The sequence below is a fragment of the Halichoeres trimaculatus genome, unplaced genomic scaffold (genome assembly GCF_033239565.1).
Source record: "Halichoeres trimaculatus isolate MK-OKI-2021-1 unplaced genomic scaffold, fHalTri1.1 fHalTri1_scaffold_12, whole genome shotgun sequence".
In the NCBI taxonomy this organism is placed as follows: domain Eukaryota; kingdom Metazoa; phylum Chordata; class Actinopteri; order Labriformes; family Labridae; genus Halichoeres; species Halichoeres trimaculatus.
The window spans coordinates 16,088,763-16,113,230 of record NW_027437190.1 but is presented as its reverse complement, the minus strand read 5'-3'; the positions used below and the strand labels follow the sequence as shown (position 1 = coordinate 16,113,230).

The 24,468-nt window shown below is 37.9% G+C and overlaps 4 protein-coding genes across 7 annotated transcripts; 1 reads left to right on the top strand and 3 right to left on the bottom strand.

Moving 5' to 3' along the window:
• Positions 1-583: 583 nt before the first annotated feature.
• pon3.1 (paraoxonase 3, tandem duplicate 1) lies at positions 584-5,440 on the bottom strand. The gene is made up of 9 exons (XM_074683856.1): positions 5,345-5,440; positions 5,173-5,243; positions 5,047-5,102; positions 2,839-3,004; positions 2,011-2,137; positions 1,594-1,797; positions 1,417-1,498; positions 1,024-1,152; positions 584-911 (listed from the first exon to the last, which is right to left on the bottom strand). Exons 1-9 carry the CDS (start codon positions 5,419-5,421, stop codon positions 750-752), a joined length of 1,074 nt encoding a protein of 357 aa, XP_074539957.1. The 5' UTR covers positions 5,422-5,440; the 3' UTR covers positions 584-749.
• Positions 5,441-7,788: 2,348 nt separating this feature from the next.
• Positions 7,789-11,510, bottom strand: LOC141800869 (serum paraoxonase/arylesterase 2-like). Its single transcript, XM_074683705.1, has 9 exons — positions 11,359-11,510; positions 11,164-11,234; positions 11,036-11,091; positions 10,325-10,490; positions 9,769-9,895; positions 9,387-9,590; positions 9,214-9,295; positions 8,109-8,237; positions 7,789-8,015 (listed from the first exon to the last, which is right to left on the bottom strand). The coding sequence occupies exons 1-9, from the start codon at positions 11,433-11,435 to the stop codon at positions 7,854-7,856; spliced, it is 1,074 nt and encodes a 357-aa protein (XP_074539806.1). The 5' UTR covers positions 11,436-11,510; the 3' UTR covers positions 7,789-7,853.
• Positions 11,511-12,916: 1,406 nt separating this feature from the next.
• On the bottom strand, positions 12,917-21,009 carry LOC141801108 (casein kinase II subunit alpha-like). 2 transcript variants are annotated; one of them, XM_074684013.1, is made up of 15 exons: positions 20,960-21,009; positions 20,152-20,243; positions 19,746-19,822; positions 19,437-19,565; positions 19,231-19,342; positions 19,045-19,146; positions 18,896-18,946; positions 18,736-18,795; positions 18,526-18,609; positions 18,320-18,430; positions 18,100-18,201; positions 16,648-16,748; positions 16,390-16,538; positions 16,168-16,257; positions 12,917-13,765 (listed from the first exon to the last, which is right to left on the bottom strand). In XM_074684013.1, exons 4-15 carry the CDS (start codon positions 19,535-19,537, stop codon positions 13,650-13,652), a joined length of 1,179 nt encoding a protein of 392 aa, XP_074540114.1. In that variant the 5' UTR covers positions 19,538-19,565; positions 19,746-19,822; positions 20,152-20,243; positions 20,960-21,009; the 3' UTR covers positions 12,917-13,649. The 2 variants fall into 2 exon arrangements, with proteins under 2 accessions (XP_074540114.1, XP_074540116.1); XM_074684015.1 differs by lacking the exon at positions 19,746-19,822 and having other exon boundaries at positions 20,960-21,008.
• On the top strand, positions 20,222-24,057 carry LOC141801109 (uncharacterized). 3 transcript variants are annotated; one of them, XM_074684018.1, is made up of 11 exons: positions 20,222-20,263; positions 21,822-21,920; positions 22,039-22,094; positions 22,195-22,227; positions 22,356-22,403; positions 22,624-22,671; positions 22,819-22,869; positions 23,037-23,441; positions 23,550-23,588; positions 23,720-23,814; positions 23,976-24,057. In XM_074684018.1, exons 2-10 carry the CDS (start codon positions 21,913-21,915, stop codon positions 23,776-23,778), a joined length of 747 nt encoding a protein of 248 aa, XP_074540119.1. In that variant the 5' UTR covers positions 20,222-20,263; positions 21,822-21,912; the 3' UTR covers positions 23,779-23,814; positions 23,976-24,057. The 3 variants fall into 3 exon arrangements, with proteins under 3 accessions (XP_074540119.1, XP_074540117.1, XP_074540118.1); XM_074684016.1 differs by having other exon boundaries at positions 20,261-20,455; XM_074684017.1 differs by lacking the exon at positions 20,222-20,263 and adding an exon at positions 20,947-21,091.
• Positions 24,058-24,468: the final 411 nt, after the last annotated feature.

Genomic DNA, 24,468 nt, shown 5'->3' with positions numbered 1-24,468 from the left:
AACGTGTAGAAACAAACCAGAACACACCTTGCACACCACCCTCATGAAGATCTTTGAAAACACCTCGTTTTATGGCAGCCCTCTTGTAAACAACTTCAGAATAATGGAGATAATATTTAACAGCACAATCACCTTTCTCAAACAATCCTGATTAAAACCCAACAGTCAATAAAAAAACAACCTATTTGATATTTAGCTGAGCATAGCCTAAGCCTCATCCTTTATATGAACCATTTAGTTTGATCTCTGCAGCATAGCAAACCAGTGTTGAGTACATCTTGAGTTTTTCTAAAGCATTACTTTTGAAATTTCCCCAGTATTCACCCATTTATCTTCCTATAAACCAAAGTGTAAGATATTCTAAGAGACAGGCTTTATAACAAGTGCTTTTGTTTGATTGGTCAATATATATATATATATATATATATATATATATATATATATATATATATATATATATATATATATATATATATATATATATATATATATATATATATATATATATATATATATATATACATAAAACCTGTCGGTTTTCCTCCAACTCCTTTCAGTGGATAATAAGGCTCTTTTACTGACATACATTTTCATTTCCACTCATGACACCTGAGCTGTGACACCCATTTTTATCATCATTCAAAACCATAGCCTTGCTTTGGACAAAATTTCGATTTTCTATTTCGAGCAAAATTTTGAATCCATCCACTCTTCTGCTTAAAGAAAACGATATGACAAACAGTCGATGCTTAGTTCAGATCACAGCACAGAGCTTTATGGAACACAGTGCCAATGAGCAACTTTCCCCCATAAGGAGCTGCCACGGAGGAGCCCATGATCACATGTCCGTCGTCAGCATAAACCTGAGTCACCACGGGCTGGTCAGAGTGAATGTTCTGGATGCGGATGACCTATGATGACAGTTTCACAGAGATGAAACAGTGTCAATAGATAGAAAAGTAGTTCAAACATGCAAAGAAGAGCAGATACAAAAAGGGACAAGATTTGGTCTGTTTTTCCAACCTCAGATCCAGGTGGGTTGTTGGGGTCAAACATGAGAAGTTTCATTGCATTAGGGTGACAGCCTAGCCACAGGTCTCCAGTTTCAGGATCAACTTCAATGTTGTCAACAAGGGATCCAACAGCCACAGTCTGATGAGATGATGCAATCATATAAACCAACTTAAAATGTGTGTAAATAACTTTGATGCCATTTAATCAGCATCACATAAAGGAAATTTACACACTTTGCATATATACTGTAATATGAACATTTAAGCTCACTTGATTTTGCTGAAGAAACATCTGTTAAATGAATCATTAGTCTGTTAACTGTAATGCATAATATCCTACCTTCATTCAGTAAAGCTCAAATTTCCTTTGATAATTGTATATTTCAATTACACACTTAGTTACCTTTACAGAAACCAGTGAATTGTCTTCTTTCCGCTCCAGCACATGCACATTGTGGTCCAAAATATCTGCTACATAAATGTACCTTCACAAAAAAAGAGGGGAAACAGCATGAGCAAGTTAAAACTGTGTAAGAAAAAAATCAACTAAAATAGTGTAAGCCCTGAGTGTCATTCTTACTTTTTGTCTGGTGAGATATTGATGCCATTTGCAAAGTAATAGCCTTCTGAGACTATTTTCACTTCCTCGGGGCTGTAGTACACAACATTAGTCCAAGGCTGGGACAGAATAGGCTCCACTACACCTTTCAAAAATTCACTTTCAAAGTAGTGGTCATTGGTTGCATAGAAAGATTCAGCTCCCACTGCAACAATGTCGTTCACACTGCAGACAAAAATAGAAATGTGGATTTTAGTTTTAGTTTGTAGTACTACCAATGATTACAAAAGGCATGGTGATTATTGCTAAACATACGGTATAATCATGTGATCATTTTGAGCTTTCCAGCATGAGTAGGGGACATCAAAGGAAATAGATGCTGTGTGAATCAACGCAAAACTGAGGTGTGACTAAATCTCTGTTTGAATTATACTGTACCTGTAGAGGAGTTCATGCTTGATAGTTTTCAGATGCACCAGTGAGAAGTCCTCCTCAACAAATCTGAACAGCTCTACTTGGCTCTTTAGTTGAGGATGATTTATAACAAAGAGATATATCGCGTCATCTGCAAACAAACAAGACGTACACTGTACTTAAACTGTGTCAGAGGTAGTCTTAGATTGAGTGATAGAAGGTGGATTCACTTCAAAATGACTTAACCTTTATTTAACCCAGTTAGTCCCATTGACCTGAACAAGAATGGCAGCATCACAAGGTTATAGTCACACAGACTCAGCACAGTACCGATAAGTTAGAAAGTCATCAACTTAAAACAGTGACATTCAGAAAGTCTGTATTCCGGTGTCTAACCTAAGATTTAAAAACATTCAGGGACACAAAGATTTGCAGCTTAAATTCAGTCTGCAGGACCTAAAGGCCTTTCCCGATTCAGTTCGGAGTCTGAGAACAAAAAACTGCATAAAGCTCAGAGATCTAAATCACTTCGTCTGGAACAAACTCATACACCCAAGAAGGTGTATCACACTCTACTACTTTCAATCTACCTTAAGGATACCCTTCAGGATTATAACAGGTTTGTCTGCATACACACACACACACACACACACACACACACACACACACACACACACACACACACACACACACACACACACACACACAGAAAAGTTATGTCAATGTTATATAAAACTTTGACAGATCAGGAACAAATTGCAGAAGTCACTGGATAAGGTTTTACCCTCTAGGTGTAATCTTGTACAGACTTGAGTGTACCATGTGAGCAGACATATATGTACATTCTTTTACCGTTTGGATCTACATATATGCTGATGCCATGAGGGTTAAATGACTCCAGATCAAAGTTGCTCGGCATGCGGAGCTTCAATGGCTTCACCGGGGAATCATCACTCATGTCCAGAACAACAATCTTTCCGGATTCATCTGAAGATGGGAATCCAGGATACTTCAGACCCTTTGATAAAACATATAATGTATTTTTGAGACAATAAAAACACTGCAAAGAAAACCCGACATCATTCTTACAGTACAAATGTGCGTGACCTTTGGTCAGAGAAGGTGGATGAGACATGTTCAGACCGTATTAAGAATCATAACCTTTGTACAGTTATTTTTGAGAAATGCACCTGAAGACAGAGCAGATAAACCAGTTCATGCAGTTCAAAAAGAATTAAAGGGTTTTATTCCCTGTATCTCAGTGTAGGATATAAAGGAGTTTAATTTTCAGATTTGATCAAGACAAGGATACTACTTCTACTACTACTACTGTAAGACTGAAAATGGGATATGCTAATAATAACCAAATGTTAATTAGATTGTTTACTTAAAACAGTTTGAAAGACATGTTTATAATGATTTATGATGTAGACATAACTTTAGTTTGTTAATTGGTTATTGCTGCACTGTTATTTACAATTATCAGTTTACAGTAATGTTAATATGCTGGTAAGAGGTATTACGCCTAGGGGGCACTGCTGATAGGTAAGGAAGGGGAGAAGAAGTAGAGAGGGAGAGATGTATGGACGGTTCTTGGCGTCGGAGCTCACTAAAAGTTAATGAGAACATTCTGAATCTGTGTTGGACTGATTTATTCCTTCACACACACCCACGTTGCTTACACTACTACTAATACTACTATTACTAATAATTTAAATAGGACTTTTCAGTTTAAGTAACGAAGTGCTTCACAGTAAACAGTAAGAACAGATAAAAACAAATAAGGCAAGCAGCCAAGCAATAAAATAAATCAATAAGATAAGATAAAAATATGATAGCATCACAAAAAAAAGCTTTTGTGTAAAAAAAATGTATCATTAGTAGTGAAATAAAACAAGGGACTGATTGTGCAAGTCTGATCTCCTCTGGCAGGCCGTTACAAAGTCTAGGAGCTGTCAATGAGAAATCTCTATCACCCTTGGTCTGGAATCTAGACCTTGGGACAGTCAGTAGAGCACTGCCAGAGGATCTCAGACTGTGTGAGGGTACATGTGGGGGGAAAAGCTCAGGAATATAGAGGGGTGCATATCCGTGCTGGGCCTTACATACAATTACATGAATCTTGAGACAATCCTAAAAGCAATAGGAAGCCTTTGTAGGTTGGCTAAAACTAGAGTGCTAAAACTGGAGGATCAAATTTGTGGGACGGTGATATGAATCATCACTCAAAGTTTGATTTCAATTTTAGTCTCAGTGCACTTACAGAAATGCCAGTACAAGGAAACATCAAACTGCATCTAGCTAACCAGTAAAATAGACCACTTACCATTGCTTGCATAAAGTTTGGCATAGAAAAAAAATTCTTGGCAACATAAACAACTTATAATGTAATGAGTATAACTTGTGTTGAATGAATGAATGATGAATGAATCTAGCACACACTGAGAAATGAATTGTGGAATCAATCTGAAGGGAAAATTATTGTCACAAACAGCTCTTGAGAAATTAAAAGCTATGAATACCAAGATATGTCAAGTTTCCTTTTTTGCATTACATAGGTGTCTTCTGGCACATATTTGAAACCACAAGGGCAGAGGCCACATGCCAAAAGGCAGGGCAGGCAAGTGCTTAGGGCCCCTAGCTAAACGAGGGCCCCAGAAGGCTAACCAACTCTGAAGAGCATTGACAGTGAGAGTTTGCAATGACTGTGTCGGCTCTGCACAGAACTCCCTAAAGGGGCCCCACCCTCATCTCTAACTTCAGCAGCAAGTCTTACTGAAACTAATGGCAATATTTTTGTTTGTGTCAGATTATTTATTATGAAGGTTGATGGACACTCATTAGAGGGGCCTCCAGTAAATTTTTGCCAAGGGCCCCAAGAAACTCTAGAATTGCCTCTGCATAAGGGACATACCAAGTTTTACAGGAGCAGATTCTGCTCTGTTTTAATTAAGGGATTACGTTTGCTTTCTTTCAATGTCTTTTTTTCAGTAAATTGCTATGTCGCCATGCCAATAATATCACAAGGGTGCATGGCTGTGTTTGAACTCCAATACTTACAGTGCTGATGAAGGCAAGCCCATTTTCAAGGACCGTGATATCCTCTGAGCCATGCTCTGAAAAAGGCAAATTGCACGGTTATTATCCCTTCAACTTATTAATAGATTTACTTTTGGGGATACATACCTAAATTTTCCACTAGAACACAATTTGGGAGGTGGTTATTGGTGATTTCCCTCGCAGCAAGCGCTCTCTTCCTGCAGTGTTTTAACTCAAAAGTCACATTTACATCCACAGAACGTTTTAAAACACTTGTGTCCAAAAAGTCAACTGGTTGACAATTATTTATTGTTTTTACCTTAAGTTGACAATCCTTTCACCGAAGAACGCTGAAAGAGCAGCAACTACAAGCGAGATGCAGACTAACTTTCCCATTTTGAAATCACGCAGAACATCTTGCACCGCTCGCTTTAAACTGTCCCACAACAGCAGCAGCCAATGTGGGCGCGTCTAATGCTGCCTTCACGAACATGGTAAATCAGAGAACACAAGCGTAAGTTGTGATAAAATGTTCCTTGAAATGTTAACTGTAACGTTGTTTTGATTTATGAAAATTTGGAGGGAAAAAGCATGCATGGCGGTTTTTATTGTCCAATCGTTTGTCAAATCCACCGCTCTTTTATTGTGTGTGGATGTCTTGTGAAAGTGTTGTCACAGCAAATTTAGAAAAATTCGTTATTTTATTTAAAGTGCGCAACATGCTGTATATTTGATAGCCGAAATGTACAGGAAGTGCCAAGGCTCTTTAAATTTTTACTTGTGACTCTGTGCAGCATCATTTTTACACTGCTATCAGACGACACGAGCACTCTTTGTAGCACTAGTATCCAGTGAGCTCGGTAGAAAGCGTTCAGTGTATCACACCTTATACAGTGATATTTTCTGTGCGTTGTGAGTGCTTGAAGAAATACTTATGTATTTTAATTTCAGACAGTTAAAACGCTTTCTTTCAGATTCTGACCTTTATCTAACTCCATTCATGTGAGATTCTGGGGTTTAAATTCAAAAGAACTAATGCACGGATAAAAGTGAATGAGAAGCAGGATTGAGCAGGTTGAATTGGCAACGAGAAAACAGCAACTGAGACAGGGGTTTGCAACCTTTACTTCCATAAAAGCCATTTTGCCTCAGCTCACCTGGATTAAGTCATTTCAGTCACAAAGTCCATTTTATCTACTCTATAAAGTGTATAAAAACCCTGTACATGCTTGATATCTAGTGAGTAATTATCTAAACAATACGTTTTTTGAATTTATGAAATTTTATACAATGTCTCAGTAATTTACTTTTAATATATATTTTTTTTAAAAAGCAAAAATGCAAAAACGCAAAAAAACCCAAAACATAACAAAAAGACAAAAAAAAAGAAATTTAAAAAATGGCAAATTAAAAAAAAAAAGATTTCTTTAAAAAAGCTAAAATTCTGAAATTTCAACAAAAATTTCCCCCCAAAAAAGAAATTTAAAAATTTTCAAAAATTTCTCTAAAAATTGAAACTGAAAAAAATCCTACAAAAATATTTATTTTAAAATTTTGTATAATTAGCAAAAAAATATTTTTTCGAAAGAGTAATTGACCTTAAAAACATATTGATAATATCCCTTAACTCATCCTTTTTTTTTTGTTTACTAATGTCTTGCCTAATATGAAGTATTAAGCTGGCAGGTTAGCACTTTAATGAATCCATCCACACAGGATTAAAATCTCCATTTTCTCCCAGATCTTTATTTGTAGATTTAGATGTCTTCCCCAGTGGTGTAAAGCTTGAGGTTAACATAAGATGGAAAGTTGGTGGGCTGTTGATGTTGTGGGAGGTGAAGTAGAGCGGTGGCAGGCTTTATTGCACGTGGTGATACATGTTTAGTTAAATAAAATGTTAGGACATGGTTTTATTTAGTTTCAGTGTCTTTAATCATCAATACCCTCTGTAAGAAAAATAAAAATTCTTCATTTCAATAATATTTTGAAAGCTACAGGGAGCTGATGCAAAGGAGTCAAAGCTGCAGGTTGACCTAGATCCTGTTATTTTCCTATGCCTCAGAGAAACTAAAACTTTCTAGTTTTAGGAGATAAAATGGATTTCTGGATGCTTTATATATTTTCTTGTACATTAATGATACTATACGTTCATCTCTATATCTTCATTCTGTATATTTCACTGTTAAGGGTCAAATTAAAGCCTTATCTTTTTGCCTGACAACAAGGATAGGGTACAGGATGAAGATCCTGCATGTTGGATGCTATCTGCCGTTCTTCAGCTGCAAATAAGCAGGTACTTCTTATTGATGCTAACGAGAGGTTGTGTCAGCAGGAACCAGCACTATAATGCCTTATGCTCTGGGGCTATCGGATGTAGCAACATGGCCCTCTGGTGGAGAGCTATAATCCAGGTCAGATGCATTGTCGCCACACTAACAACACTTACTACTTTCATGTGCATTACTTCTCTACACAAATACTCAGTGTCCCTAAACCACACAAGTTAAGCCCCCATGTATGTCATTCGTAAATCTTTAATTCAAGGGTTTGACTCAGGATGACTTTGCAGTGCTATGTCCACCACATAGTCATGGGACATACTCTGCTTTCTTGCACTCACTCATTCATTACAATGGGAAACCATGTCCCTTTCAATGATCTTGAGGGCATAGTGGTTAAGAGGTTTCAGGACCATTCCAGTGGATGCTGGTTAGTCTTGGGTGCCAGCAATTAGGGGATGCCAAGAAACATGCTGCCAGCCTGAACTGTGGATCCAGATTTCGAACCTTTTTTATTAAATTGACAACAATATAACCAACAGTCAATGCTTAGTTCAGATCACAGCGCAGAGCTTTATGGAACACAGTACCAATGAGCAACTTTCCCCCATAAGGAGCTGCCACAGAGGAGCCCATGAGCACACGTCCATCATCGGCATAAACCTGAGTCACCAGGGGCTGGTCAGAGTGAATGTTCTGGATGCGGATGACCTATGATGACAGAGCAGAAAAGTAGTCAAAATATGAAAAAAAAAGAAGAGCAGATACAAGAGGAAGGCTGAGCATGGTATGTTCTTGTCAAACCTCAGATCCAGGTGGGTTGTTGGGGTCAAACATTAAAACTTTCATTGCATTAGGGTGACAGCCTATCCACAGGTCTCCAGTTTCAGGATCAACTTCGATGTTGTCAACAATTGTCCCAGTAGCCACAGACTGGCGAGATGAGCAAACATAAAATCATAAACTAATGTCAGTGTCAAAACTTAAATAATAAAGTGAAAATGCAAAACTTTTACGTCGTATCATCATACATAAATGTTATTTGATAGGTGTTCCTACTCTTTATTGAACTGTATAAACTGTGGGCAAGTTTACACCACACTAAGTGCTTTCCTGAGGTGGCTGGTGGTTGTAAAAAACCTGCAGCAAAACTTAGCGTGATCAAAGAGTATGGGTTCAGTTTTCGCTATATGAGAGGCATAGTGGACACATTGGTAAACTTCAAGATGCACAATCTTCATGACCTGCACACAAAAGATAGTTTTCTCTGATATGCTAAGAACTATTGCAAATGTTCAGAGTTTCATTGCCATACACTTAAATTTTCAAAAATGATCACCAAAAATCAACTTATTTTTAACCATTCATGGTTTTTGTTGATCTGTAAGAGAAATCATTTATTGTGGCATTAAAGGTTGAATAAAGGGGAAATAAAGGGGTTGAACAACTTTGAGAGTGCAATGGTCATTACAGGTGTCATTTTTTTATCTACACCTGAGAGACTATTTGTAGATATGTTGCATTGGTTGCGCTGAGCTATTGAAACTGTCCTTATTTGAGTATTGCAGACAATGGAACATTTCTAAGTTTTGCCAACAAGCATAACTTCCAGTGGGGGAATGATTTAGTGTAACAGTATATGAAGTTCAACAAAGCACACTTTATCTTGGCTGTACTAAAAAGTGAATTGTTCACTAAATTATAAGTCATACCATGTTAACATCTTTCCTATATACTGCACAGCTCTTATATTGTTTTACTATTGTAAATTTCAATCTTTGAATAATAATAATAAAAAATCAAATGATGTAATGGTCAAGTGGATGTGGCATAACTCATTCTTTAACAAATATATACTCTAAATGTATGGTCCAATAAATCAATACACTTATGTGGAACAGTTGGTTACCTTAACAGAAACCAGTGAATTGTCTTCTTTCCGCTTCAGCACATGCACTTTGTGGTCGAATATATCTGCCACATAAATGTACCTTTAAATAAAAGAAAATTAACATGAAAGTGTTAAAACTCTATACAAAGAGAAAGAACTAAAATAGTTGAAGCACTGAGAGTCATTCTTACTTTTTGTCTGGTGAGATATTGATGCCATTCGCAAAGTAATAGCCTTCTGAGACTATTTTCACTTCCTCTGGGCTGTAGTACACAACATTAGTCCAAGGTAGGATCAGTAAAGGTTCCACTACACCTTTCAAAAATTCACTTGTGAAGTAGTGATCATTGGTTGCATAGAAAGATTCAACTCCCACTGCAATGATGTCGTTCACACTGCAAACATATGACAAAAAAAGTCTACGTTTAAAAAAGGCATGATGAATGAATATTGTGAAACTTGATCATTACATAACATATGGTATAATCCTGTGATCATTTTAAGCTTTTCACTCTGAGTATGGCACAGTAGAAGAAAATGGTCATGAGAATCTCTCTATGAAGTATGCTGTACCTGTGGAGGAGTTCATGCTTTATAGTTTTCAGATGCACTAGCGAGAAGTCCTCCTCAACAAATCTGAACAGCTCTACCTGACTCTTGTGTTCAGGGTGATTTACAACGAAGAGATAGACTGCATCATCTGGGAAGAAACAAGATATACAATTAAGAAAAAAAATGTTTCAAAGGTAGTTAGAGACAGCTTCAAGATAAAAGGTATCTGTTATGACACTTTTCTGATCAAGCACTGGTATATAAATATTAGGAATATAACCAATATTGTTTGAAATTGATTGATTATAATTGTTTGAAACAGTGGTCCCAAGGAAGAGCCCTGGAGCATGCCATTAATTATTTAAAGACAACTTGAGGTGGTGTTGTTAGTCTGTACCTGCTTTGATAGTTTTCACACCAACAGACAAATTGTTTAACAGTTCAACTCTGAGTAATCTCTGTTGCTTAATTGTATGGCAGAGTAAAAAAAAAACATATGACAAGTCAGTCAAAAGTGCTGCACAATTGTACTCCCGACATGTGTAATGTGTGCAGGAATATATGACAGTTCTTTTACCGTTTGGATCTACATATATGCTGATGCCATGAGGGTTAAATGACTCCAGATCAAAGTTTCTCGGCATGCGGAGCTCCACTGGCTTTACCGGGGAATCATCGTTCATGTCAAGAACAACAATCTTGCCAAGCACATCCGAGGGTGGTAAACCAGGATACTTTAGACCCTTGGTATATGAGAGAACATTTACTGTATTACTGAGACAATAAAATCACTGCAAAGAAAAGCTGAAAGCAAAGTACACATTTGCATGATCTTTGATCAGAAAAAGTGGATGGGACATGTTCAGGAGTCATGGTACAGGATTTTTAGTATTTCTGAAGACATTGTAGTGGGAAAAAAGATTTTCTCAGCCAAAAAAGCAAGTGACAATGTTATAGGTAAAAAGGTGTAATAACATAAATACACACACTACTAATTGAGAAATAAAGTTGGAATCAATCAAAAGTGAAAATAGTTGTAACATGCAGCATTTGACTAATACAAAGGTGTGAATACAAAGAAATGTTCAGGGTTTTTTTTTTGTTTTTTTTTGCATTGCAAATCAGGTGCACAGGTTTGAAACCATAAAGGACATAAGAGAAGCAGATTCTGGTTAGATTAAATTAACAGATCACGTTTGCTTTCTTTCATTATGTGTTTTTTCTTTATGTATGTTCGCTATGCCAAATCACAAGCCCCTCCTGGCAGCATTTCAACTCAAATACTTACAGTGCTGATAAAGGCAAGCCCGTTTCCAAGGATCGTGATATCCTCTGAGCCATGATCTGAAAACAACACAGTTGCACGGTTATTGCCCCTTCAACTTTTTAAATGCATTTCCCTTTAGACATACATACCCAGATTTTTCAGGAGCACACAATTCGGGAGGTGATTATTGGTGATCTCTCTTGTCGCAAGGGCTCTCTTCCTGCAATGTTGTTCAACACAGTAGTTAGATATCAGTCAGTGACATCCACAAAACTTTCTTCAAAAACGTATGCACAGAAACTGTGTCGTTCCAACGAAAACCGAGTCATTCCCCCTTCCTTTACCTGAAGTTTACAAGCCTCTCCCCAAAGAACGCCGCGAAGGCTGCTACTACAATCGAGATACACGCTAACTTTCCCATTTTGCAGCCACTGTGTGAACAACTCCCAACGACCGCTTTCAACTATCGGACAGCAGCCAGAGCGGGCGCGACCAATGGTGCCTTCATGGGCATAGGAAATCAGAGAACACATATCCAAACAGTGACAAAACATTCCTACTAATATGTCCTGTCCATGAATGAAGTTGCTATTTAGAATTCTGAAGGTTGTTAATTTCACATCTCAAATAAAGGTGAACGAAAACATCAAGTGACTGATACGATTACTTACAATCGTGCAATTTCCTCGTCAATGAGGCGCTTAAGATGAATATTTTTTAGCTTTAAAACTCCATTTGTCGTGCAGCTGTTGATCAGTGTTTCACTGAGTGTGTGTCTCCTCAAAAGACAATTTTATTAAGTTTTGAAAAACAACGGTCCCGCTAATGCACTTGAGAGCAAGAATGAAATATTTTTTATTTACAACACGCGAGAAGTACCTGAACATAGCGCGATTCTAAATGGTGGGAGGCTCTTCACCCGGAGCCAAATACCATCTTCTAACAGCTCCAATGCTCAAGTATCATTTGTCTGCTATACAGCTGTGGGTGTAGAGGTCAAAATATGTCGACATATATGTATATGGTGTTTTAAAAGCATAGTATTCGGTTTTGGTTCTTCGATACTGCACATAATAATGGTTTAACAGTTCGAACTTTACAGCTGTCTAACAACATGTCTTAGCCACATTAACACGTGTAGTCTGTATTACCTTCACGAACATAATTAGTGGAAAGCACTGCCTAATAGCTGCCTGTATTCCAGCATTCTTCAGCATAAAGAACTACAGTGCATTTGTGATAGCTACCCGTATCAGCCATATCATTCATGAGCACCTGCTAAATATTGTGTAAGCCCCTGTCTTTTCAGGTCAGGACCAAAACAACCCTGGCCCAGGGCCTCTGAGCATGTTAATAGTGTCTGTTGATTGTAAGCACTTCTAAAAGATACAAACCTCTGCAAATGGGGAGTTCCCTACAAGAACCGCTGTCTTATCCAGTTTTCCAGCCACAGTTTGGCTACGGTCCATCACACCCTTGTGCTTGCCCATTCTTTCTGCAACCAACACATTAATTTCAGGTACAAAATATTCACTTGCTGTAGAACATATCCCACTCATGAACAGGTGCCATTATGACTTGATAATTAATGTTTATTTCGGCTGTCTGTGGTTGTCTCGGTTGACCTGTGATGATATGTTGGTCAGTGTGGTGAGCTGCATTTGTGGTTTATATGCATTGAAGTTCATAATTCAATGCATACATTCCAGTGCATTTTTTCTGGCTGTGTATAACTTTAAACACAGCAGTTTCAGAAGTCCTGATGAATCTATCTGATGTGTGAGAGACTGAACACAGAGCTAAGAACCACTGAGAGTAACAACCTGCTCTAAGTTCACTCAGATACTATCAATGCAACCAGTCAACAGATGGTGTACTCAATAACATGTAGTGGCTGCAAAGCCCTGTTTAAATTGTTTATTTTTGAAGTTGTTTTGTAGGTGATGACTCCTCCCAACATAAAACAAAAAGTTACAAAATTGTCTATGTAATCAAAATCATGTGTAAGAGACTTCATAAAAAACAAACATGAACACATACATACACATATAGAAGTGAAAGTAACATAAAATTGGCAAACTATTGACCCTGTGATATTCAGCATTGGGTGCATGCAACCTGACAGTAACTGTAGAATATCTACAAAAGTCCAATTAAAGAATTATAGCATCTAACAACTTCAAAACACCAACAACTCCTGCACATTACATTGTGTGCAACCAGCGAGTACTGTAAGGTGGGGCACACCATATTCCTGACTCTGTTATGTGACGTCGTGTAAAGGTTCACAGTGTAATACAGCAGGATCCCCATCAAACAGTTTCAAGCAAGACTGTATATTTGGAACATACAAAATAAATTTTATTATCCATTCTCTTCATGTCTACATCTTATTAGAATTTCTAGACAATGGCATTGTCAAATAACACACCCAAATTAATTCTAATAATCCTGACAGGTGCAACAATACATTTCTGTCAAGTCCAGGTGTCAAAATATAACTGAATGTGAAAAGCAATTTAATCTTCTTCTTTGTTATTTCTCAACATAAAAAGGGAAGCCATGGCCCCGGCCGCGAAGACAGCTAGGCAGGACATGGCCATGAGCACACAGAAACACAGGTGAGGAAGTGGCTTCAGGGTTGGGCCCCGGTGGCTGCGGGGACTTGTGTGGCCAGAGTGTTAGGAGCAGAGATGACAGGTGATCCAGCAATGTTAGCCAGTGGCTGTGAGGAGGACATTGAGGTGATGCCTGGGGGACACAGGGGAGATGGGTCATTAAGAAAAGGGTTAAAAAAATGTCATATTGCACAAAAATTAATGGATCAACATTAATTGATTGTTACATTGATTGCAGCAACAGAAGAAGCCAGATTATGTTTCTTAATCTGAAGCCATTTTCAGGTGCTCCTCTTACAAATTGACCATATTTTTTCTTGTTTTTAAGTCTCTCTCCCAGGAAAATAATTGTCAGCTCAACTGATTACTCGTGCTCTCTCGTGGTAGGAAGGGTGTAAGCCAGATACCGAAAGCCGCATCAGTTACATAATAGCGTGACACCATGTACCTCGCTAATGAATCCAACCATGAAGAAAAATGCGACAGTGAACAAAATGCAACTATGAAAGACATAAAGCGATTTGCCTTTTTTCTGATTTCCATGTGGCTTTTTGTTGAAAAGCGCATTCAAACTTTGTTTCACAGAAGGCTGTGCTGTTCTCCGTGAGGAGAAATACAGCTGTTGGCGCATGGCAAGTGACGATTCTTTCAACCAATCAACGGACTGCAGTGTTATGGCTCCATGTTATGGGATTGTTTGGTTTGGTCTGGCACCCTTACAGAAGGGTCTCAAAAAGCGGGACATCTCGGCTCAGTTATTACTTTACTGATTTACTGTTACTTTCTTAAGATCAAGATTCAAGAATTTTAAAAAGCATTTTATTCCCTCTTGTAGATACTTGTTCATGTTTTTTTTTGTTCATCTTAACGTGATGAATAAAAGTTCTTCCCCAAGCGAGCAAGCTAACCAAGTAAAAGCTTTGAATAATCATTACAATACAGATTAATTAACAAAAATGTAAGTAAAAAGTTGAATGATGACTATGCATTAAACGTATGCCAGCGCTGCTCTTGGGCTTATTCAATATAACTGTTGACTGATTAATTTAACCAGCATCACAGATAAAGGTTACAAGAAAGAGCATGTGTTGGATTCTTCCAAATATATGTGGCTATCATGAGGAACTGGTCTAAACTAGAAGTTGGCACGCATCCTCCAGATTTGATGGAACATACACCTGCAGATTATGTATATGTATACTAGCAAATATGGCAGCTATCTACCACCTTTCAGTTTACGCATGTTTCTGTCCTATCTGATGCAAGCCTGACCAATCAAAAGCATTCATTATATATCAAAGTAGACATAATTATTCTTTCCAAATCTATAACAAGAAAGTCGAGGCAGATGGCGTTCCAAGGTCTGGTTCTGCATGAGGTTCCTGCTTGTGAAAAGAAGTTTTTCCATGCCATTGTAACTTTTTAGGTGCTATAAAGTGCTTTACTCATGGTGGGCCAAGATGAGACAGGACTACTTATTTTGTCTTGATTTTGGGTATTTGTTAAGGATGCAACATCAGTGGGTCTAGAATTTGACATTATTTGAGGAAAGCATCTTTAGATTTGTTGTGTTTAGGTACTGTATTAATAAACACACAATACAACAATACCATGACTGTAAAGAGCTAAATCAGTCTTGTTGGAATTGAGATGGCTACAATATGGCATATTACATTACGTTACACTGAATGATCAATCTAGCAATTCAGTAGTGTGTACGGTGTCTACCACTCGAAAGAAAATGGACAAAAAAGTTTCTAGACTTCATATTAGTAAACAGGGGTGCAACAGTTCCTTTACAAAAAAAAAGTGACTGACAAATCGAAAGGTCAAAGAGTTGTTGGCAACATCATAGCACATGTTAACATGCAGTGCATGTGCATGAAATCCATTTTCTAGAGCTGAATTGCTGAGAAGTGAAACACTGTTCATCTGAACCATCTTTGTTGAGGGCAGGAAATGCAACAGTACAACCAGGAAGCAACAGGTAAACAAATTAATAAAAAAGACACCTCGAATCGTTACCATCTCTGCTCAGGGTGGCATTTACAACAACAGGAAGTGGCCTTTAGACAAACATAGCAACACGGCGGTGATGGCTCTGACAACATTCAACATGAAATGTCTAAAGCCTGGGGGCCTTTGATTCAGTTCGGCAAAGAGAAGGGTCGTGTCACAGATCTGTAACCATAATTTGCTTCCTGTGAAGTGTGCTCGTAATGCACAAGTCTTTGAGAAGAAGAGTGACATCAAACGTTTAAATCAAACTGTTTGAGTTTTACATTGATCGCTGCATAAGAAGAACTGACATATTGTACAATTCAATGTCCTATCAGTTGATGATTTCATCTATTTTGACAAGTCGACATTCAACACATTAATTCATTGCAGCCCTAGTTGCAAAAGATCTGGTGAGGTAAGTCATGTTTGCTTCAGAATGAAGTACTTTACAGCCAGATTAATAGAACAGTGTCTGAAAAAAGGGTAAATTATACCTTTAATAAGGGACAGTTAACTCCACTTAGGGTCACTTACCAGCCATCATACTTGAGGAGCTGACTGGTGTGGAGCTTGCAGCCATCCCTCCAGGAGTGGCCCCCCTTCCCTGATCTTTTACGATGGGATCTGAGAACAAAAGTGGATTGGAGCACCTCATAAACTAAACCCACACCACATTCAAATTCAGACCTCTAGCAGCTGACTTAAATGAACAAGAAAAGATGCAAAATAAGTGATAAACTGTGGAAAAAAACTCACAGAAGTAGGGATGATCCATGGCCTCTCTGGCTGTGAGGCGGGCTTGATGGTCGTAACGCAGGAGTTTGTCGAGGAAATCTAGGGCCTCCGTGCTGACCAAGTGCTGGTTCTCACTGTGCACAAACCTCTCCCACCTTTTGCGGGAGTGTCTGGAGAACAGAGGGACCACTTGTTAATGAAATATATTCATCGGCAAGGATCAATATAAGAATTTTTACTCCATTCAAGTCAACCAGCTTTATTTGTTTTTGTTTTTACCTTCCGAGAATGTCATTGAACCGAGGATCCAATTCAATGTTGTACTTGTCAATGTAGTCATACAGGTCCTCAGTGCCCAGTACTTTTGCAATTCGCACAAGCTGCGGGTTACAAGGCACAAATTTCACAAGTTAATGCAACAGTTGGTTATTTCTTAATAAACAATGCTGTTGGAAACTGTCTCTGGAGAGGAACAGTTTTCCACAAAGAACCTCTGTTTTCTCTCTCCCCGGAACTGCGACAGTGTAACATGGTGCATGGCCTTAATTTAATTAAGTCTTGGTTACAGTGTGTCTTGAGAAAAGCATCAACATACACAAGTATTGCAGAAGAATATACTGATAATTAAAGTAAATATTTATGGCAGTCCCATGTTTTCTTTGATTTTGTCCTGAGGCACAGAGAGAAGGGAGAGTTCACAACACCATCAGGATAACAGGCTGCAGTCAGGTCATGGAAGCAGCCTGACATAACAGTCACTATAATCCAGACCTCGGAATGATGCTTAAAAAGGCCATGTCTGCACAGTATCAACAAACACAATAATGTTCACAGCTGTAATAAAAAACAGAAAACCAAACCCCTGTTCAGGAATACATCTGACAAGTCATTCTGTTCAGCAAAAGAGTACAGCATAGAAAAAGTAATCCTCTCTGACAATATGAGCTTCATCAGACTAACATGATTTATGACACTTTCAGTCTCCTACAATATGAACTGTGACACTCACACAGGAGGTGCAAGAAATGCAAAACTACTTTCCTCTAAAAACGTGGGTACACTTTTGTGACAGAGGCACAAAAATATCTAAATCTTCTTCTGACACTTCTTAGTTTATTTAACTGTAAATTAATGTATCAGCTTAATGCTGAATTTAGCTGAAGCCTGTTTACTGTTCTGTCCTTGATTATACAGTTTTTCAATTCTTGAACTATGCGGTGTATAATGTGTTTGAATAAGTCAGCTGGAGTGTGCACACACTAAGGAGGGTACTACCTCATGTCTCATTTCAAGCCATGAAAAATCCCAGTTGTGAAGCACAAAAAAAGTTTGAAACCTCATTTCAACCACAGTTTAACTGCGGCTAACAGCTGGCTCATATCGGCCATGGAATATTCTGGAAACAACTTATTCGATTTAACATGAGATAAAGAATAAATCCACAGCACAGCCACGTCGGAGAGCTTGACATGACAGAGACAATTGTACAGTGCTAAAGTTTGTGGTTCACAGTTTCATTTTGTTTTTGTAAAGCTTCTGGCAAGAATGTTATGAAGGATCTCTAACTACTAAAGTCACTGTCTGCTGTTGAGAGAATGTTGCTTGCCAGAGTTAAACTTACATTACTATGCATCCTGCTACTTTGAAAGGCACTGACCTTTTGGACCTGAGGGGACCACGTACACAATAAACTTAACGCACAAAATGTAACTCTAACTTGATATGACATACCTGATCGTAGTTATCATGACCATGAAAGAAAGGCTCCTTTCTGAAGATCATGCTTGCAAGCATGCAACCCAAACTCCACATGTCCAAGCTGTAGTCATACATCTACAAATGAAACAGGGAGGGAAAAATATAAAACAGATTCATGTGGATTAGATCTTTTATTAAAAAAAGCTTTCGTTCAACTTTCACCTGGCTTTGGAAACATATATAGGAGACTCACCTGGTAGTCTACCAGCAGCTCAGGTCCTTTGAAGTACCTGGATGCCACTCTCACGTTGTACTCCTGGTTGGGGTGGTAGAACTCTGCCAAACCCCAATCGATAAGGCGAAGCTTGAAGGGGAAAAAAAGGGTTGAATATTTTTTGGGGGGAAATTTGATCAGCAACAAAGACATATTCAGAGAGCAGTCAGTATGCGAGATAATACCTTTCTGTGTTCATGATCAATCATGACATTGTGTGGCTTGACATCTCTGTGCATTATCCCCATACTGTGGCAGTAATCCAGGGCCTGTAAAAGAAAGGACGAAACAAAATCATGAGTAAATATTTAACTGAGCATATGGTCATGTTTCTGGCAAATACTTAATGTCACTTAATATGCTATGTATGAAATACAACAAAAGCTTCATTTTACCTTTAAGATTTCATACATGTAGAACCGTATGTCGAAGTCTGATAAGGTTTGATACAATTGCTGTAACAGTGAAAAAAAATAATAATATGAGCCATGGTGAGGGGAAATAGTTAAGGTTTTCTGTATGTAAACTTTAAAGGTAAAGGAGGCAAAAACTTACCTTGAAATCTGTGTTGTTCACATGTTCAAAGACCAGAGCAGGAGTTCGGGACTAAAAAGGAAACAAGGGTTTTTAGTCCTATGCATTTAAATTTTATCCATTAAAAAAGTCTAAAGTAATAACAACTAAAAGAAGAAGAATCATATTACCACAGGATCCTTGACGATATCTAACAGTGAGATGATATTTGGGCCACCCCTCAGATTTTCCAGGATTTTTATTTCTCTCTTGATTTTCTTTTTCTTGACAGGCTGTGAAGGCATTTTTGTTACACATAAAAAAACTGTTCTGACAAGTATTTGCTAAATCGACCGATCATTTCATTCACTTCATACCTTCAGTATTTTGACGACCACTTTTTCATTGTTTGTGATGTTTATGGCTTCAAACACTTCGCTATATTTGCCTCTCCCCAGTTTTCTGACTAGCTGATAGTCATCTTGGTTCCTAAAAAAAAAAAATCAGAACTCCAAAGTTATTGATCTAGAGATGACTTACCGAGCTCAGTAAAACAAAAAAAGAAAAAGCTGGGCAAACTTACCCCCACTCAACAACGTGGGACTCATAGTCCCAGTATTCCCGAGGTCTCTGTGTGTTTACATCAGGGTAAACTCGAGAACGGCTTGGAACAGGGCCAGACATATTCTACACAAGATCTTCTCTAAATCTCCTGAAATTGGAACAAACAATAGACCCAGGTTGAATTGCCTCTAATAACAGCAAACACACATGAAACGCTTTCAGATTATATATAAAAAAAAGACAAACTACTGAAAAGTAACTGCAAATGAGAATGTCATGTTATTCAAATACAGGTGACAAGTGAATGAATTACAAGACAACACAATACCTGGGAGGTTCCCTCCAGGATGATTGTGACAGATGAAATAGAACAGGAGCAACTGAGATGCCTTTATGGTAAGAAATCTAAGACGACAAAAATAAAATCTCACAGTTAGTCTAATGTAGTGAGAGCATTATTGCTAAGAGCAGCCACATAAAAACTAAAAAAAGATATAACATTAAACCTGAGGTATGTTAATATATCATTTTTTTGAGTCAAATTTTCTTTTACATTTTAGTATACTGTCTTAGATGAGGTGATCTTAAATTATGTATCTATAATGAGGGAAGGTTGCAATATTGCTCATTGTGGCATATGACTGATGAAAGGCACAGGCATATAAAAAATAGACTTGTGCTAAATAATGTGTGATTACAGTTTCTAAATATGGTGGCATGTAAAATGCAGCAACCTGATTGTTAAATGGGGGCATCCAAACTGTTCAATCAGGAGGTACAGGGTTCAATACAGTCATCACTGGGGGCTACACCAAGGCAGTATCTCCTGTTGAAAAAGGGCAGAAAGTAGGTTGATTAAAATCAATGCTGTCAAGTCAAGCAAACTGTGTGAGCTAACGTATTTCATCCAACAGAGCTAGCAGTTATGCGTAAAAGAAAACGGGCAGATGAGAAATGTACGACCAACAAATGGTTACCCCAGCACCGAGCGGTCGTTCAGTTCCTGCAAGTTTGCCCGCTAAGTAATTTAATGAAAAGGTAAGTGTGCGCACAAACCCTCTGTGGCCCAAGGCCTATTCAAGTGCAGCGAAGCTAACAGCAAGCTAGCATGCTAACCGGGCAGCTGGTTCGGCTATTAGCTCGATAGCATTAGCTCGTCAACAGAGGGAAAAGCCGGCTGGAAAGTCTCAACCAGCTCTCGACCTCACTATGAGACTGTCCGGGCGGGAGTGACGAGTCATCGTAAAAATAGCCCCAGCAGCAGAATACTCGCCTCCACTTTCACAGGACACAGCAACAAGCTTCGAAAAAATATTTTCTAAAGCCAAAAAAGTGCTAAGCTAACATGCTAAGGGAGTGAATAGCCTGCTGGCTGGCGAGGAACTGACTGACAACGCCTTGAAAAAACATCCCACAAACACTCTAAACGAGCAGTGGAATAGCAGCGCGGTTGTACAACTTGTTCTCAGCTTTTGGCTACACACAAATGAATCAACAGTAGCTCAAGATATACGGCGATTTGTGCTTAAATAACACGATTACCTCTCAGCGTTGTTGGGACGTCAATATGGCGATGCTTGGGATCAAGAGCTTAGTGCGAGTGGCCTCTCCTGCAGAGGGCGCTCTCCTTTTTTCTTACATGTGGAGAGGTGCAGCTCCCCCTGTCACCAACAGGTTTGCTACAAGGTTTAACTTTTATCTGTGCATTTCAATCAAAATTGAAATATTTTGTCCTTAACTTGTAATCATCCTGAAACAATTTTTCTCTGATTCACCTTATTCACTATCTGTTGTACATCTTGAAATATGTTTGTTCAACCACCAGGTGCCTTGATCTAAGATTAATGAGTGCAAAAATTTTCAATGGGCTTTACTGATTTTATTTGACATGAAATAAAAGGGATTTACAAGAGTGCTTTACATAAATGTAGAAAAAACATTGCTTCATCACCTCATACTTTCATTCTTATATTGCCCGTTTTAGGGTGGTTCTTTTAAGAGTAATTCTAAATAAATGTGGGGCCTGTTTTAAATGCTCTTTGTTTAGGTAAAATATAGAGTTTTCTTGGCAAATGGACAATGGTGAAATACAGGAAACAATGCAGGCTCTGTGGCATCAAATGAAAGACTTTATCAGTGTATAGACAAAGCCAGGGACTGTCCCTGAAGTTAAAAACCACCTGTGATTAATACATTTTGGAGGGACAGGCTAACCCTTTCTGTGTTTAAATGTTTAGAATCTTTGTTTTTATCTTGATTGTAAAATCATGAATGGGCCCTTGTAAACTCTTCCTGTAGTGTAATTGTTGCTGCCCTATCTACAGGTCATGCACTGTTTAACGCACAGAAATAGGCATTGACTGCAGCTCAATCTGATACATTTGGCTCCGGTCTGTAATTATAGGTCAGAACTTTTTAAAGGTGAAAGCAGCAGATAAAAAGCCACAGTACTCTAGCTGACAGACAGCAAGCACTGTTGGGGACCAAATTCAACAATGAAGATGTAAGTTTTTGTTTTTTGTCCTATTAAGTATTTGTCTTTTCAAGATTTACAGATATTTTTCATTTTGATATTAGCATAAATGGGAACTTTAAATCAATTATTGTTTTGTTTGTTTTAGAGTACTGTGCTTACTTTTTGGAATTGCAACTATGGTTGCAACTGCCCCAATAAGAGGTAATGATCTGAAGTAGAAAAACAAAGAATCAGCTTTTAAGCTTCACCATGCAACTCAAGATTGATAACATTCTTTCTTTCTGTTTTTGTTTTTTTCAAGCCAGAAGAGAAAATGTGTTAAACTTCCTAGAGCGTAGGTTTTCTCTATTTCTTTTTTAATGTTTTCACATGGCATTCTATGATTTTTTTTTAGATATATGTTAATTTGCAACAAATGATGTGAATCTCTAACGTATTATCTTTGATTTACTGATGATACAGATGCACTTGACACAGCCACTGAAAAGACCATACATGCAGCTTCAACAGGTTTGTGGTTCAACAATTATATCACCAGATTACACTAGTTTTTGTTACCCAAACCCCCACAACAGTGAGATTTAAAAACGAAGAGGCAGGGACATTTATAGTATATGTATTTAAAGAAGCTGACACTTCAGGATGTTCTGTAGCACAACTTTTTCCATAATCTATTCATCCTGTTAAACACCTTTGAGCTTATCACTGTATTTTTTCTTCTTGTCTGCAGCCACTAAAAACCCTCCAAGAGGACCTGAGAAAGAGCAAGAGTCTGCTGGTACGTCATTATGTATTTTTTAATAAAAAAATATAAAGTAATACAGTAGTATATTTATATTCAATTTTTGGTATGACCAAACAGAGTGGGTTTTTGAGAATTATTTCACCAGGTCTTCATTTCGAAAAGCATCTTTCTCATTCACAGATATGTCAGAGGCAAAATCCAAAGAGGGCTTTGGCACCAAAGAACCAACAAGTGAGTGGGTTCTTTTCTTGGGCATAGGTTAAAAAAATCCTTTCATTACAACAAATTCCCAAATTTTCAAAAACTGAGAAGTTTAATGCAACAATTTAAATATTTGAAATAAAAAAGAAACAACACTCTGTGGCAGATGCAGTGATAATGAATGTCCCTGTCCCTAGATACATTCACAGACCCTGACAGCCATGAGGTCATACAGAAAAGTCTTTCACAAAGGAGAACAGGAAGCTTAAACAGAGACAGTGCTGGGATGACAGGGGTCAGTGGTGGGCCGACTCAGGATTTGGGTAGCAGAGAGCACCCTGGGCCTGTTGGATCTCAACAATCCAGCAGAGAACAGATTAACCTCAACAGCCAGGAAGGGCTGACAGTGGATGCTCAAGATGTGGTCAATTTGAGAGGACACCAAATGACTTTCCGAAGAAAGGCAGCACCAAGAAGACTTTCTGGGTCAAATGGTTTGTTGACTCAAGGCCTGAGCAGAGAAGTGCAAGATCTTGACAGTTTGGAAGAGAACAAAGGCAAACCTGCTGCAACAGGCAACAGAGGACACCCAGACATAGACGGTAAGAACAGGTTCTCTTCATATTGTGAAATAAAACAAAAATATACTTTTATAAAATTATACTCTTTGAAAACAAAGGCAAAGCAATCACGTTTAAATATCTCAACAGAAACCAGAGAAATGATCAGCTCTGAAACAAATCTAGTTGGTAAGAGTTTTTTTTAAATTATTTTTGTAATCTCAGCTGGATTAAAAAGTCTCAATACTATTTGTTTTGACCTACTCTGGCCATCATAAAAGAACCATCACATCTAAATTTATCTTTCATATGTGTTGCAGCCTCTCCAGGACACTCGCTAAGTGGCTCACCTGCTCCAGCTAAAAGCAGAACATCCTGATCACCCGGACATTTGTTTCCTCTTTGCTTGACTCCGGTAAACATCTCTGCTTTGACATGCCTTTATTATCACACGCTATTTCTTCAGATTAGAAACACTCCATCCTCCATCCAATTCAAAGATGACGTGGTGTCCTGGACCTTGCTTTGTCATTATATGCATGTAATACTTAATCATGTTTTACTCTTTTTTTCCAGATTTTTTTCTTCCTCAATGTGAGTCAGGCGCAAACATCTGTTGAGTCACGGGGGGCATGGATGCTGCTTCCAGGAACAGTTCTTTTAGGGACTTTTTCAATCTAAATATAGATTTTTACACGTATTATTGTACTTTGATTATTTAGAATGAACAAATTACATTTGATCATTTTTTTCCCCAAAACTGTTTGAACCTTTTTTTTTAATCCACATTTCCTTAAGTAAACAAAGAAATCCTCCAAAAAATAAAAACAAAAGGGAATAAAATGTCTCCTGTGTTTCATTTTATTATTATTATTATTGAACATGCAATTTAGTTTAAAGGTAGTTAAATACAGTTTCACATTCACAGTCTTTGTATTATTTACATAAAACAAGCAAAAAACAACAACTACAAAACAAACAAACAAACAAAAAAATAACACCATATTCACTTAACAACAACCAATCAATACTGTATGAATTACTTACATGCAAAATAAAAACATACACC